Here is a 17,425-nt window from a genome sequence, read left to right as displayed (position 1 = left end):
TCCCTTGTTCGAATTGGTTAACCAAGGTTGCGTGAATTATGTATTGAATGTATTTAATTATGAATCGTATGCTATTGTATTATTAGCTACTCGTGGATTTGCGGTTTATGGTATATGCATAATATTGTTGTATGATTGTAGAAATGTTAAACCGAGTATGATGTTGTGTAAGTGATGCAAGTAGGTAGATTATATATGTATATGTATAATTATTTTGCTCACTAAGCTTTGCTTACCCTCTCGTTGTTTACCTTTTTATAGGTTCGTGTGTGGATAAGGGTAAGGGCATTACCTTGGATTAAGTTTCCCGCTTTGATGATTAGGAAGCGCTTTTGGCTTTGGCTTGGAGTTTGACCGAGACTTGGGTAGTTTAACCCCAAACACCATGCTCGTTGTGTCGTTTGGCAATTAAACTTTTTGTGGTCGAAACTCTAATTTGTATTAAATTTGTATTTTTACACTTAGCGGCGTTTTGGGCACGTGTGGGCCCCACTTTGTAAAACTCGTTTAAACCTTAGTTATGTGTTAGTTTTACATATATAAATGTTCGGTTAAAAGCGTTTTGGCTAAATGTGTCGGGAAGCACCTAATCTTTTTCGCATTAAAGCGCACCGGGGACAGCCCCTTTTTGCGCGGCGCGCAAGGGTGTCCGCGCGGCGCGCAACCTGTCATCCAGCAATTTTTTTTTTTGTCTCGAAATTTGATAGGTTTTGTCGGCGGTTGGTTTGGGATGTTACAAGTGGTATCAGAGCATGGTCTAAGGGATTTAGGTGACTTGAGATAGGCGCCTAGACTTAGACTTTTGTGTGTGCATTGTGCGGGACTTGTAGGACTTTGGGTCGGACCGGGACTTGGTTAGTACATAGGTTCATGTGAACTAATCATGCGTTATTTGTTTGTGTTGTGTAGCGATCATCAAGCGAAATGGACGTTGTACTAGCGAGTTAACGCGACGTGCTCGCGTAGTAATGATTAGCTACCCTTACTACGGGTGCAAATCGTGTCAAACAAGCGATGTACGACGATTGTTAAGCAAGATGGGGTAGTGTGGCATATGTATATATATACATACGTGTTATATCTTTTCGTTTCATTGGTTAATCTATTTTGTTTCTTAAGAATGAAGATGGAAGATGAATACGGAACGGAAGGGTCTACTAATGAAAAGAAGAACGAATTAGCGGTAATGGTTGAAGCCGCGATTGAACAATGTGTCTCGGGTGTCGCCAACGGAGTTGGCCAAGTAGTCAAAGAGTCAATCGAAGGACGGGTAACCGAAATGGTCCGAGACCAAGTGACGAAGGTCGTAAGGGAAGAGTTTGAGAAGAGGTTTCCTAAACCTCGAGGTAGGGGTGACGAAGAAGTACATGCAAGGCTAGAGCCACATGGTACTTCGGGTAAAAGGAAAAGAGGTACGCCTGAAGGCGTAGAGTATGTGAAAAAGAAGAACAAGGGAAGTTACACATCTAGATGTTTCAATTGTGGTGTTAGGGGCCACAAGATATGGGAGTGCACGTTGCCGAGAAACGAAAACAGAATGTGCTACCATTGCCATAAAGAGGGACACCGAAGGTCGGAGTGTCCCGAGTTGCTCAATGATCAAGGTAGAAGTGTAAATGAGGCGTCTAGTAGCATGAGGAAGGTAGTAACGGGCTCCGGTGGGTCTAAGTGTTACAATTGTGGGCAACGGGGACATAAGTCTCGCGATTGTCCGTCGGGCAAAACTGTATGTTTTTATTGTTGGAAGGAAGGGCACCAAAGGTCTGAGTATCCCGATTTAGCTAGTAATCAGACTAGGAGGTTTGGAGGTTGGGTGCTTACGTGTTTTAAGTGTGGAGGACGAGGCCATTTGGCACGGGATTGTACGGGTACACCTTTGAGCACGATCAAGTGCTTTGCTTGCCAGAAGAAGGGACATCGAAAGTCAGAGTGTTCGGAAGCGTTTGCCGATCGGGTTAAGAGGTTAGAGCGCGAGTATTCGATGGGTGGTGAAGCACCGAGCGATGTTGTTTCAGGTACCTTCACTTCTCGATGCAAATATGCCTTACTATTATTGATGTTGTGTGCCAATGTATTCGGTTATGAAATTGAGACCTAAATCTCATTACCAAACCTAATAAGTTTTAAGCGAACGTATATTTTAACCGTACCCTTACGGGCGCGGGGCTAGTGATAAGATGACAGCGCACTAGGGTAGCGTTTGAGTCATTGACTCATGTGAATGCGACTTGAGGGGCGAATGCATTAGTGTAAATACGTGGTATTGTTACGGGTAGCATTCCTAACGGAATTACCATACGTTGGAGTTGGGATCGTCGACCGCAGGGCGTAAGACTTGGTGCAACCAAGCATTCCTTAATGTTTGGGAAATGTTTTCTACTAAGCCATGGAGACGGGCTTTGGTTTTGGATGTTAGGGCGTGTTCGTCTTCGTGTGGAAAATTGATGAGCTATAGCAATGGGATTATTGCAAGTGCAAGGTTGTGTATATCGTGGTAAACTCTACGTTTAAAGAGTTTAAGGTTAGGTTAAATTCCTTCGTATGCTCGGGGTTGGAGCAAGGTTTTGGTGACGTGCGTATTAAGAGATGCAAGACGGGTGAACCTCGTCTCTCTTATAGGAATTACGATAATGCGATTTGGCGAATTAGTTGTTAGGTTAGTGGTCACTCTTTCTGCGAACGCGAATATGTGTTTATCGTCGGGATTTATTGTTAAGGATGAATTCGCAAGAATTCGAGAACTATGACCAATGAGGACATCGATGGTGTATGTGGATAAGTGGACCTCCCACGGGATGCTATTATTCCACGATGTGGTTACGGAACAGAGTCCTAAGTGGGGGAGTTATACTCTCGCACGAAGGTGCTCTATTGTAATGTTATTTTGGATGACGTTCGTATGGATACGAAGCTAGTGTTGAGACCTACATTGGTCGACGGTGGCAAAAGTACAATTTGGAATAAATTGTGCTTATGGTTTTGGGTTCAAATTACCACCAAGGTGGTAATGCGGAAAATCTCCATGGGAGATAATTGATGTATTCGACGAGTAAGGTAAGGTCCCTCGGTTAAGGGATGTGCGTACCGGATTCTCTTCTAGGGGATTATTGTTGCGCCTATGCGCAATATGGGTTGTTTTTGGCTCGATTGTGTTAGCCGTTTGGTTACCTTGGAAATGGCATAATGGGACTTTGAGAAAGGGCACGGTGCCTCATTATCGTATACTTTGAGTGATAGTTACACAATAGCCATTATTGTGTATTACGAGATGGTTACATGTAAGTATTTATTTGGGGTTATCTCTAGGTTGACCGCGTTTGACTAGTAATAGGTGATGAGTGATATCCGGGAGGATTAGCTCTTCGTTAACCACTCTTGGTTGTGGTTGGTGGTGAGCGGTTTTCGGAAAGAACCGTTACTCGTAGGTTTATGATGTTAATTGCCCGTGTAAATTGTGCACTTAGCCGCTTTGTGCACATGGTGGTGAGTAATAGTCGTTTTCGACATCAGCGGTTTTTGGTCGCTTGCTTACGATTTTACGATAGTTGTGAACTAGTCGTGGTTGCGCGCTACTAAGAATGTTAAGTAATAAGTGTTATCCGTAAGGATTTTCTTTTGTCCGGTCTTCATCGTTTGGGTCGTTGACCTTGGGTTGAGAATTTTGGTTGTTTTTAGCATTGTACTAGGTAAGAGTACGCTAAGGGGTACGTGACGGTTGAGTTCGGTTGTTTTTGGCATTGGTATCTCGGTACGAGGTCGGTTGAGTTTTTCCTGAAGAAAGGGATTTTGACAAATCGCGAGTGCCGAATCAATTTTGGTGATGACTCTTAGGGGAGGATTGCATAGAAGAGTGGAAAGGGTACGTGGCGTTCTCGCGTATCCTGAGTTCTCGTTATAGACTTCGGGTGTGGTGTGTATTGCACGTTACGGAATGCGTGCAAATGTGTATTTAGTTCTTGGGTAAATCGGTGGGTTAATACGTATTGTGATGGAAATCGGATCGTAACGTTGTTGAATACCATAGAGTGTGGTTCCGGGTGGTTAAGTGACGTGGATCACGAGGACGTGATCGATTCTAAGTGGGGGAGAGTTGTAAGACCCGTGTATTTTATTGTGAACATGTAATTATAAGTGATTCGGATGGTGGGGTTTCGTTACATAATTTAAAACGAGGAAAGAAGCTGATCTGGGCGGGTGCGCGCCGCGCGACCCACTCGCGCGCCGCGCGAAATCGAGCTGACAGCTCACCTCTTTTTATTTAATTTATGGCATGGGCATTTTGGTAAAATCACATGGAATCCGAACTAAAGGCCATAAGATCAGTTTGTGGAGTGTTATAGCTTCATTACCACCAACCTTATCTCCTTCCACCTAAACTTTAGAGAGAGAGAGATACTTAGTGAGAGAAAGCTTGAATCAAGGAAGAAGGAGGCGATTTCGGGTCGAATTGCGAGTTCTAAAGTTGTTCATCTAGTCACTAGCTACGTGGTGATTGTGGCGGTAAGTTCTAAACCTAATTCCTTGTTGTAATTGTTTAAGGGTTAGGGTTTGGAGTAAAGGATGAACATCAAACCCATTTATTAGTGATTTTGGGGTGTTCTTGGGTAAATTGTGTCATGAAGACTAAATGGTAACTAACCTAGGGTTTCATAGTACTAATTGATGTTTATGAACCCTAATAGGTTAGTTAATTACTAGCACACATTTATATAAGTAAATGGGTGTTAATTGGGTGTGGATGACCCAAATGGGTGTATTGACTTTAAATTGGTCAAATGGGTCAAAATGGACCTAGGATAGTAATGCTTGTGATTAATGCACAAACCTAGCGTTAAAAGTTGTTTTAGGACCTAACTTGGTTAATGTTAGGGTTTTTGGCGAAAGATGACCCGATTTTAGGGTTAAGTGTTAAAATGGGTCAAGATGATTAATGTTGACCTAGTTGGGTTAAATTGGTGAAAGATGACCCAAAGGGTGTTAACCTAGAGTTCATTCATGTGTTTGAGGTTTTGTAAGTGTTGAATTGAGTTGCTAGTCATTAGCACTCTTATGAATGATGAAAGACTTGAAAATGGGTCAAATGAGTCAAGGTTGACCGAAAGGGATGAAACGGGTATGAAATACCCTAAGTTTATTCTAGTTGAAGTTAGTAGACTATAATTCGCTAGTTTTAGTGATTAAAGTTGAGTCTTGGCCATTTATGGGCGGTTTCGGTATAGTCGAGCTATTTAATGCATATTGGGTCCTTAAATGCTTAAGTGTAAGTATTGTGGTTAATTCCACTAGTTGCGTAATTGAATGTGTACCTATGTATTAGGTACATTGCTTTGAAGTTCGGAAGTGCATAATCATCATCTTGGTGCTAAGGTGAGTGGAATAATTATGCGTATGTGTATATAATGTATTTATTTGTGTTGCGTGAATGTGGCATTGTCGCGGTGTTCAAGACACCACATTCTAGGTAACGAGTAGTATTGTCGCGGTGTTTAAGACACTACTCATAGTATGTTTGACGAGTGGTATTGTCGCGGTGTTTAAGACACTACTCATTGTTTAATTGACATGTGGTATTGCCGCGGTGTTTAAGACACCACATTGTCATGGGAGTGGAATTGTCACGGTGTTTAAGACACCACTCATTGTATTGAATGAAGTGTGGATTCGTCGCGGTGTTTAAGACGCCACATTGTCGTAAGGGTGAGTTAGTCGCGGTGTTCAAGACATCACCCGGGGGATTAGTGATTACGCGGTGTGTAAGTAACACTAGTGGATGTTATGAACTCCAACGGTCTTGTAAGTACCGTTTCCCTTGTTCGAATTGGTTAACCAAGGTTGCGTGAATTATGTATTGAATGTATTTAATTATGAATCGTATGCTATTGTATTATTAGCTACTCGTGGATTTGCGGTTTATGGTATATGCATAATATTGTTGTATGATTGTAGAAATGTTAAACCGAGTATGATGTTGTGTAAGTGATGCAAGTAGGTAGATTATATATGTATATGTATAATTATTTTGCTCACTAAGCTTTGCTTACCCTCTCGTTGTTTACCTTTTTATAGGTTCGTGTGTGGATAAGGGTAAGGGCATTACCTTGGATTAAGTTTCCCGCTTTGATGATTAGGAAGCGCTTTTGGCTTTGGCTTGGAGTTTGACCGAGACTTGGGTAGTTTAACCCCAAACACCATGCTCGTTGTGTCGTTTGGCAATTAAACTTTTTGTGGTCGAAACTCTAATTTGTATTAAATTTGTATTTTTACACTTAGCGGCGTTTTGGGCACGTGTGGGCCCCACTTTGTAAAACTCGTTTAAACCTTAGTTATGTGTTAGTTTTACATATATAAATGTTCGGTTAAAAGCGTTTTGGCTAAATGTGTCGGGAAGCACCTAATCTTTTTCGCATTAAAGCGCACCGGGGACAGCCCCTTTTTGCGCGGCGCGCAAGGGTGTCCGCGCGGCGCGCAACCTGTCATCCAGCAAATTTTTTTTTTGTCTCGAAATTTGATAGGTTTTGTCGGCGGTTGGTTTGGGTTGTTACATTCAGGTTCTTGATTACTCCTTCAAACTTCGTGTTGTATCAAATCGCGTTAAAATTTTTCTATGAATAGCAAATCGAAAAGTCAAAGTTTATGAGATTTTGATCAACAATTCAACTGGATAATTTCTCAAATTTTCAAGTCTTGCTTTTAGTTCACGAGTGTTAGGTGATGGAATTAAAACAACTTTCATGAAGAAATCATATCCTGAAAACGCCTAATGTTAACGTCCGTTAGCTTAAGGGACCGCACACTCGGTTAACCGATCACCAATATCCTACATTAGAACATCTGAAAGTATGTGACGTACACTTGTATTTTTCTGAGTATATAGCCTACATTGGTACAAAAATGTATAAAACTAGTTGGTAACTTTAATCCTTATTATTATTATTATCATTATTATTATTATTATCATTATCATTATTAATTGTTAATTATTATCACGATTATTATTATTATTATTATTATTATTATTATTATTATTATTATTATTATTATTATTATTATATTAAAGCTACATAAAGAAATCATACATTACAATATTAGTATTATTATTATTATTGTTATTATTATTATTTTATTATTATTATTATTATTATTATTATTTAAAATGATGTAAAATCGAATAAGGAAAGATGTATTTGTATTTTATTATTATTATTATTGTTATTATTATTATTTTACTGTTATGTTATTATTATTATGTTATTATTAATTAATATTAGTATTATTTAATATTGTTGTTATTATAATATTATAATAATAATATGAATAATAATTATTATTATTATTATTATTATTATTATTATTATTAATATCAATATCAATATTGATATTCAATACTTACAAATGATAGTAAATCAGTTATCAAAATATAATTATCACGAATGTTTTAAACTCATTTATGTATAAATATTAATTGTAGTTTGTAGTATAACTTAATCAATATTAATCACGTGTTTATTTTTATTAAAGAAAGGTATTTTTTGTGAAAGGTGTCTTATCAATATATGCTGTAAACTTACTATTAAAATCACATAGTATCTTACGAAGTCACGGTATATCGTCTAGGCCTGAGGTTCGTAATACTTCAGTCAATAACCTAACTCATATAATGTTAGTATATTTATTTTATATATAATGTATAGATATTTGTATATATTATGTTTATATTTCAAAGATTGGTTGAGCTTAATTAAAAAGTTAGAAGATTCGAAAAAAAAGTCGTTACAAGAAAAAAAATATCAAATTAATAATACTATATCAAAAAAATTCACTACAAATGTTGTATTTTAAATGTGTGACATCAACTACTATTTGACAAGATATTCACGTAAAAATATCATTACAAACGTGATCTACAAATGAATCTTGCAACATTTATAGTTTTCATATTTGTTGCTCTGACATATTTATTATTTTACAAATTCATTTGTTTGTACTTAAACTCTTTAAATTTAACAATATTGCTTTGTTTTAAACTAATTTTAAGTAATATCATAATTAATTTTCAACGAGCGTGCATCGCGCTAGCCAAATATCTAGTATTGATATATACTCGTTACTTATAAAGAAAAAAAAAAATCCTTTTCTTATCTAATTGTATAAACTAGTTGTTGAACCCTCGCTTCGCGCCGGGAGTTCGGTTTTCAATGTATTTTATTGCGTTTAGTTTGTAAAATTATTTCGTCGCTAAAGAATGATGTCGTTGAAGCGCAAGCCGAGTCGAACTAAAAGGTATAACCCGTGAAAGATTTACATGTTATTTTAAATTAACAATATATGTCCATCTCCGCGTTTAGCTATGTAATTATCGACTTTTAAAAATTTAACGCAAAATCAACGTGTATGAAAAGTACCCCAAATATTTAACATTTTTTAAAAGCGTCCGCTTTGCGTATAGTTAGTGACATTGTGTTCCTAAAATTATTTCGAGTTTTACGATGGTGTCGGAAAAATTTAACTCGTTGCGAGCGAGAAGATATGACCCGTTAAATATTTGGGTGAAGTTTATTTAATATTTTTTATGAAAATAATTATTTGACACTTTACCCCCTATTTAAGGGGTCGATTTGAATATTTAAAAAAAGTGTGGGAGTCTTTGTTGGTGTAGTGAAATTTAATTAGAATTAAAAAAAGATAAAAGGACAAAAATGGTCCTGATTACTATTCATCATTTTTGGCTGTTAGATAATATAGTAATAGTAAAGTAATTGGTGCGTCGAAAATGATTATTAGATTAATCCCGTACATGTAAATAAATTTGAAGGGGTTAAAACTTAAAACTGTAACTCTAAGGGTTCTCACTAGTAAAGTCTTAAACTTAATTAACCAAATCTGAAAATTTAACATAAGTCGGTTTAGACAATTTTTCACTGTATATAAAGCCACGTACCAAACACATAAACGAACGGATGCAAACCTATTTATATTCCCATCTGTATTCTTTTTTCTGTTCCGCTATCCCCAATCTCCATCGCCTTACACTTACAAGCCCTAAATAAAACCTTCTCCCAAATTAACCCTCTCAATTCATAAATTAGGGTTTTCATTTCACTCCTACAGTTTCATCGATCATCATAATGGCCGGTTCCAGCACCAGCGGTGTTTATATCCAAGTAATCGAAGACGTCATCAACAAAGTTCGTGACGAATTTATCAGCAATGGCGGTCCAGGTGAAGGCGTTCTTAGCGAACTTCAAGGCGTGAGTGTTTTGATCATGATTTTATTTATATTCCGTTGTTTTTTTATAGCTTAGATCTAGTAATTAGGGTTTTTCATGGTTACTGGTGTGACGTCATCTAATTTATTTTAATTGTGGTGATACGAGGTTTTTTGCTTTTGTGAAGTTCGTGTGATATATCATATATGAGTGTTTTTTGGTGGTTTTGTGTAGTTATGGGAGTTGAAGATGATGCAAGCTGGAGCGATAGTAGGTCCGATTGATAGATCGGCTGCAAACCAGATGGTGCCCGGGGCTGCGTCGAACACGGTTCACGATCTCAATGTGCCTTACGAAGGGACCGAGGAGTATGAGACTCCTACTGCTGATTTGCTTTTCCCTCCTGTAAGTAATCTGTTGTTGAAATTGGATATATATGAAAAGTTGTATGTAATGGTGTAGTAGGATGCTTATACTATGTATTGAGGTTATATATTTCATTATTATTTTGTAATTTTATGGATTGTTTTGTTAAGTTGTATGTTATTTTCAGACACCATTGCAGACTCCAATGCAAACACCTATGCCTGGTCAAACACCGTTACCGGGGACAGCTCCGACACCGTTACCGGGGACCATGGACAATTCATACAACATACCTACTGGAGGTACTCCCATTACACCAAGTGATTATTCCTCTGTAAACGAGAATGGAGCTCAAGACAAAGCCAACCGGCCTAGCACATACATGGCAAGTTCAATTAATCATTCTTTTAAATTTACTTTTACTGTCTGATTAAAAGCAAAGGTTTACTGGATGTAAATTGTTTCGTGGTTGAAATGTTTGACTTTATGAACTCTTATCTTATTCACAGCAACCACCATCTCCTTGGTTGAACCAAAGGTCTAATCTCGATGTGAATGTTGGTAAGATCTCTTTCAGTGCTGATTAAACATGAGTGCATACTCATTGTGTACATGCATAATTTTTTTTTGCAAAATTTCTAAATTGGATATTGTTTCAGCCTACGTGGAAGGCCGTGAAGATCCTGACAGACTAGCAGCAAATCAACCCACAACTCAGGTTACTATAGTTTATTGTTGTCATTTATTATCACCCGATTTACTTTTTTTAGTTCTGTATGGTTAAATGCAATCAGTGTAAATTATCATGTCATTTATTACATGGTTATACTTTATAACTTTACAACTACTTTTTTGTTGTACATATGTTAAAAAGTGAGTGTTGTTGGCATAGCATTAAAAACATCATATTATACTTTGATACATTGTTCTCTAGAGAAAGTGAAGGTCAACAATTTACTAGATTGCGTGCATCATCATTTAAGGTGACAAACTGTCAATTATTTTTGTGTTCCATTTTCAACTGTTATAGATTTTGGTGTATACACTATAGCTATAGATATAATATATTCTGGTTACTTTTAGATGCAGCAATCTTCAAACTATCAAGTTGATTTTGGTAATCATCAAATGAATCTTATAGTTGATTGGTGTCTACAACTTGCACAATGATCTTTTAGGATGCTTTTGTTGTGCTTTATTAATGTATTTCATAGAATTGTTTACTCATCATAATTTAAACATTTTAGGATTTCTTTCTTTTAAATGGAAAGCGTAAGCGGGATGAGTTTCCTCCTCCACAATATCGTCCAGGTGGATTTATCCCTCAGCAAGATGGAGCTGCAGATGTGATGGCTGATAAACTTGAGGTGAAGCTTTTGATGCTTAATCCTTTCAAATTTCTACATGTCGACATCATTATGTATATATGATGCGCTTAAGCCATTTATCTAGTATTGTAGGGAGTATTATATTGACGATACTCTCTTAATCTGATGAACTTGAGCAAACTTTTTGTCTTGATATTTTGTTCAGTTAACGCTAGACATGAGCCTAAGGGTGTGTTTGATAAAACTGAATGTTTAAGCGCTGAATGGTTCATAATTATCTAAATGATTCAAAGGTTCTGAATGACAATAAGGTGTTTGATAATCGTTTTGAATGATCAATGTTAATGATGTAAAAGTACCTTAATAACCTTTATATGAATAATAACTAGATTATAGTTGTTTGATAAGTGTTTTTGATTTAACTTTAAGAGAGTATCACATAAAATTTGTGTGCTTAATGGTTAAGAGACTATATCAGCTCTGAATGGTTCAACACTGAATATCTGAACCATTCAGCATCTTTAGTCATTCAGATGTCAGAAACAAACGTACTGAATGTTGAATGGTTCATCATTCAGCTCTATCATTCAGCGTTGAACCATTCCATTAAGAGGTAAACAAACACACTCTAAATTACGATCTATATCTCATCTTTCGTGTTATAACACTGCTTAGAATTTCAATTGGAAAAAATTACCTATTGGCGACAGAAAATCTTAATTTAATTTTTTAATTACATGTTTTCATATGTTTTGTTTATGTTTATCTCTAGTTTTGTATGATGAATTGTTTTGCATATGTTTTGTTTATTAGGTTGGTCAAGGGAGTAATACTCAACCTGGTTATGGACTTGCACTGTCTTCTAAAATTCCTCAACTCGATGGGCCTATTCCCAATCCCTATGATGAATCACTTTCTACACCAAATGTAAGCATTTTTCATCTCGTTTCTTCATACATACACTTACTAAAAATTAGCTAAAAACGATACGGATCAAATGGGCCAGATGTGTTGAAAGTGTTATGCTAAAAATGATATTGCTATGTTCAGTTATTAACTAATACTTTTTTTTTTAATTAAAGATATACAACTATCAAGGAGTTGTAAGTGAAGACTACAATGTAGCAAACACCCCAGCTCCACAAGGTAAACATAAACTCGTTGAACCAAATTTGTCTTTTTGTTTGTGTGTTTTTTTCTGAATCTGAATTTGTTACTTTGTGTTGTTTTCATCTGTACAGAAGCACCAACTCCTGCAATGGTTAATCAAAATGAGAATGACGATGATGATGAAGACGAGCCTTTAAACGAGAATGACGATGATGACGATCTTGATGATGTGGACCAAGGCGAGGAACTAAATACACACCATTTGGTTTTGGCTCAGTTCGACAAGGTATGTTACACTTGTTTTATAGTGAAGTATGTGATTTTAGTACTCCTTTTTTTGTCTTCTTCTTTTACATACTCTTTTTTACTTCTCTATCATTGTAAACAATATAACTGGTTTGCAGGTGACTCGTGCCAAGAGCAGGTGGAGGTGCACTCTCAAGGATGGCATCATGCATATAAATGACAAGGATGTTCTGTTCAATAAGGTCTGTTTTTTTTGGGACGGATGTATTTTTTGGGACGGATGTAGTTAGAGGTGGTAATTTTAACCCATTTACTTATGAATGGGTTGTTGAGGTTATGTTAAGCAAGCATCTTTCAAACTTCTTTTCATATTAAGCATGCTTATCGATTCAAGGCGTTCTGTAGTTTTTGGCTTTTTTGCTAACCTGACCCGTACTAATCATTTTTTGAGGTTTGACCCAAATGTGGTTTGACTTTTTGATTCTTGATTTCTGTCTCAGGCAACTGGGGAGTTTGACTTCTGAGTATGCGCAGAGATCTGAGCACTTGTTAACTGAAGGCACCGAGTTATTATCAAAAAAAATGTAGAGTGAGGCATCTCTTTTTAGTTAAAAACCCGAACTCAATTGGCGTAATTGATGTTTATGAGGTGAAAAAGGCCTACCTGATGTATATATAGATGGAGAGTTTTTTTTTTCCCCCCCCCTAGTATTAATGGCTACCTTAATCTCATGGAATAAACCATATCTTTCATGGGACAATTAATTCCGGTTATACCCTTTGGATTTTGGTGAACTTTTATATATTAAAATGCATTATTATATTATGTATGTTATTTCCTTTGAATGTAGTTGGTGTAATGCGGATTCATGGTTGCTATTTCATCCTTTAAATTTGGCTTAGATTCAAGATAGATGTTTTACTTGTTAAGTTGGTATGTTTAGTCTAAGAAGTGAGACGATATCTGCGTCAGTTATGAAATTTGGACTGAGAATTTGGTTTGTGAAATGTTGGAAATGTAAAGAGGCTTTCCTAGTTCAATTGTATTAAAAAATCAGCGCATTTGTGAAATAAGGATAACAATCAACAAATGTTAATTACTAGATTTAATCAATTACGTAGTAAGAAATATACAAGCTTCCTTATTCAGTTTGAATATTTGTAACCTTTTTTAATACTGTACTAAGTATAAAATTTTGAATATTAGAGCACTACCATGAGACCACGCATATAAAATATATCTATATAATGTTGTAACTTATAAAATAAAGAAAGATGAATGCACGGAGAGAATAATGAGGCCAAATATGTTACACTCTTCACTATCGGTTCAAACAGAATAACAAAACATTTATTTCTTAAACCAAAGTTTGCCGGGTGTTTGCACTGTTTTAACGAGATTCAAACTTATGTCATAGTTTGCTGGACTGTTTTAAAGAAACAACTTTATTGGACTGTTTCAAAGATACAAACTTATGTCAAAGTTTGCTGGTAACCAAAGTACAAAAGTTTGCTGCACAGATTTAAATTGTAGTACTAATACTAACCAAACCGCAAATATATGATATTTATACAAAAGTGATGGAAAAAATGATGGTGCAAATTAGATTGCAAATATCAGTCTTTGTTATTTATTTTATTTATGTTTATATTACACTTTAAATGACAACCCTTACACAGACAAAATAAAGCCAGTATTGATATCTTTATATCTCTATATTTATTGTTTAGTATAATAATACAGAGCTCTTATACATCAAAATACAGAGCCTATTTTCATTTACCTCTTAGAATTATATGTTTTTCAACAGTAAATTGCACTCTACACATATGACATATGACATGAGAGGTGGATTCATAGCATCAAACTTTGACTTCTAAAAGTCAAAATCGGATACAACACTAATATAAACTACTTCAAGAGAATTGACCCAAATATAGACGAGCATTCTATGCAATTTTCACATACTTGTAGAGACTTCACAAACACCAAGTGTTTTCATGAATCAGTTCATGAATGAGAGGAAACATGTTAATCTGTTACTATGCAAAAAAAGATGATATCATCACCGTTGTACACCCGAGCTCTTGAACGACTGGCCCCTCTTTGTTGTTACAGGCCGCACCTAAGTCTACACCGGACACTCGTTGAGCAAATCTTAGGGTGCTTATGGTTCGTCACTAATCATAACAAACATTAGAGTCTTGGCTGCACCCCCTACAAATATTGAACCGGAGACTAAATAATAAGAGCAATTAAAAGAAAAAGACGACCAATTTCAGTCACTAAACAATATGTACAAGTCATACCTGGCAATTGAGACCCATATTCTCAAATTTCGGTCAATTGGGTCAAGCTTTTGAGTCAATTAGGTTTGTAAATAAAAGCCTGGTAATGTAAACCCCAAAACTTAAAAATAAGTTCCAATAGGTTTCCCTTCAATGCTTCAACCTATTGGGTTTTAATCAAAATATAAAGAAACGAGTAAAGCATAGATATTATAATTATAACAAGTTTCATACGCCAAACATTTATAAAAACATTCATTATATTAATTAATATTTGCTACAAATATAAATCTATAAATAATAATAATAGATAAGAACTAAAAATAGTTGTTTCGACCCATTACCCAAATCAACCCAACCTGACCCATTTGGACCCGTTTAAAAAATCTGACCTGATTCCCCATAACATATTTCAAGCCAACACCGTTTTGACCTTTTACCCAAACCAACCCGTTTACCAGGTATAAGAATAACTAACATAACCAAGTACCTAAAGATTATTGCACAACTTGGGTAACACGTGTTGCTCATATGACATGACCTAGGGCAGACAAAGATTTGTGTATACTTTTAGCTTCCTTTAATCTCTCCGGTTGCTCCAGATTTACCGATCTGTTCACTCCCCGCAAGGTCAACCATATGCAAGTTTGCATTGAAATTCCCATTAGTGCCCAGGTCCATGCCACGGACGTGAAAAGTTAAGACACTGAAATTACAGAAGATTTGAATCAGATTCATCACAAAAATCAGGTTTAGGATTAAAAAATCATATAATTCAATATAAATAGTAATAAACAGTACGAGGTAAATGATATCTTTCTTTTTCTTTGAGTGTCACGATTGGTGGATAACAAGTCACGAACTTCATCATTGTATATCTCAACCATCTGTACAGCTATCTTGTACTTACAGAAGCTACTTAGTTCAGAGGGAGAAAATAAATCATTCAAGGCCTTGTAGTTAGATCGCCGGATCTTCTGTTTTTGAGCCTTCCCAAAAGAGAAGCACAACAATTATTATAGTGAGTGATTGAACTTGAAAAAAAAGTATGTTTACACATAGAAACTATTAAAAATGAGGTACTGATTTGATTTTGAAAAAATATGTGTGCGTAAAGTGTAGTAATCATATTGAGCTCGCTCGGATCCGTATTCATTTGATACAACTTATATCCATAGTAGACAACTAATTAATGTCTCAATCCCGCAATTTTACGGGTTATATAATCTAGTCAATTAAAAAAGTATAAAATAAATATAAGTATATATATATATATATATATATATATGCATACGCGGAACCATCGAGTACTGAACGGATGAGCGGTTGATTATCATTAAAGACTTCAAATTTATTAACACGAATGTTAATAAATATAATCACGTAAATTTGCAAATATAATCACGTAAATTTATTAACATGAATGTATACATACTTTTTGTAAATAACAATAATGCAAAAAGTACAAACCTTGTGTTACTTCATATTTGAATACCTTATTGAATTGAAGACTTGACTTTTATCTTTCTTAGATGGATCTCTAACACATATTGTATCGTCGCCAATACACTTTATAGAATTACCCTTGGTGACTGATGGCTTAATACGACAATAACCCGTATATTCCCTGCAAAAAAAAATATTAAATAGGTAAAATAAATATTTAGTAACCCTTGCAAAGAATATTGACATTAAAAAAGCTTATGATATTGTTAACTAAATAGTAGTTTCTTAAAGAAATTTTTGGTGAAATTTGGATAATAACTTTTCAATCAATATGTGTGTCAATGAAGATATTTTCATGGTTATTTAAGAGGAGGTAGAGGGTTAAGACAAGATGACTCCATTTAACCTACCTAATCATAATTAAAAAAATCCAGAGTTTCAGATTCATGCTTTGAAGATGACATTAGTGTTTTTGTCACGAGGATGATGCCTTCTGTGAAAAGGTTATTAAAGTAGCTTTGGACAATTTCAGTGATGTGTCTGGTTTGTAACTAATATGATCAAAAGTACAACACCTCTATAAATAAAAAAAGATTTGGTAGAACCTTTTAAATCTTGTATTTGATTGTGCAGGTTACGGTTTTCAGCTAGTACTACTAAGTTGTGATCTAAAAGAACTTTTTCAATTTCTTCTACCTTATTTTTCAAACAAATAACTATAATTTCAGGACCATAATCTTTTTGAAACACATGGGTGCGTTTCAAGCTCCTGATTTAATGTTGCAACTTTCATTTACACTCATCGTATTCGACATCTACCTTTGCCTTCTCTGCAACAACAACAACAACTGATGAAAGGTTCAAAGGTTGAAATTGACAAAAAGGTACCTCTGCATTATTGCAAGTGCCCATTTTTGCAACCTTTCAACATATCGTCGGGTTTTACCTAAAAAAGTTATTTATGTAGGCAGAGAAGGCAAAGGTAGATGCCGAATACGATAAGTGTAAACGGAAGGTTGAGTTTGAAATGCATCCCCAGTGTTTCGAAAAGATTATGGGTCTTAAAATTATAGTTATTTGTTTGAAGAACAAGGTGAAAGAAATTGCAAAATTTCTTCTAAGATCACAACTCAGCTGTACTGGCTAAAAATCGTAACATGCACAATCAGGTACAAGATTTGTAAGGTTCTAATAAATATTTTCTATTGATAGAAATATTGTACTTTTGTTCATGTTAGTATACAAACATGACATGTGTCTGAAACTGTATAAAACTACTTTAATAACCCATTCACAGAAAGCATCATCCTCATGACAAAAAAATTAGTAAGTCATCTGCAAAGCATGAAACTGAAACTCTGGATTTGTTTAATCATGATTATGTTAAATAGAGTCATCTTGTCTTAACCCTCTACCTCCTCTTAAATAATCATG

The 17,425-nt window shown here is 35.5% G+C and overlaps 1 protein-coding gene and 1 long non-coding RNA gene across 2 annotated transcripts; one reads left to right on the top strand and one right to left on the bottom strand.

Annotated features, from left to right (window-relative positions):
- Positions 1 to 8,980: 8,980 nt before the first annotated feature.
- Positions 8,981 to 13,091, top strand: LOC139876944 (transcription initiation factor IIA large subunit-like). The gene is made up of 11 exons (XM_071864343.1): positions 8,981 to 9,248; positions 9,441 to 9,611; positions 9,760 to 9,957; positions 10,082 to 10,133; positions 10,232 to 10,290; positions 10,820 to 10,939; positions 11,714 to 11,827; positions 11,983 to 12,046; positions 12,142 to 12,296; positions 12,415 to 12,498; positions 12,757 to 13,091. Exons 1-11 carry the CDS (start codon positions 9,126 to 9,128, stop codon positions 12,778 to 12,780), a joined length of 1,164 nt encoding a protein of 387 aa, XP_071720444.1. The 5' UTR covers positions 8,981 to 9,125; the 3' UTR covers positions 12,781 to 13,091.
- A 1,340-nt stretch (positions 13,092 to 14,431) lies between these two features.
- LOC139876869 (uncharacterized) lies at positions 14,432 to 17,101 on the bottom strand. Its single transcript, XR_011768338.1, has 4 exons — positions 16,041 to 17,101; positions 15,347 to 15,534; positions 15,036 to 15,251; positions 14,432 to 14,474 (listed from the first exon to the last, which is right to left on the bottom strand). It is a non-coding gene; the product is annotated as an uncharacterized lncRNA (long non-coding RNA).
- Between the last annotated feature and the right edge of the window lie 324 nt (positions 17,102 to 17,425).

The sequence above is a fragment of the Rutidosis leptorrhynchoides genome, chromosome 11, assembly GCF_046630445.1.
Source record: "Rutidosis leptorrhynchoides isolate AG116_Rl617_1_P2 chromosome 11, CSIRO_AGI_Rlap_v1, whole genome shotgun sequence".
Classification (NCBI taxonomy): Eukaryota; Viridiplantae; Streptophyta; class Magnoliopsida; order Asterales; family Asteraceae; genus Rutidosis; species Rutidosis leptorrhynchoides.
This window is presented reverse-complemented; position numbering and strand designations above follow the sequence as displayed.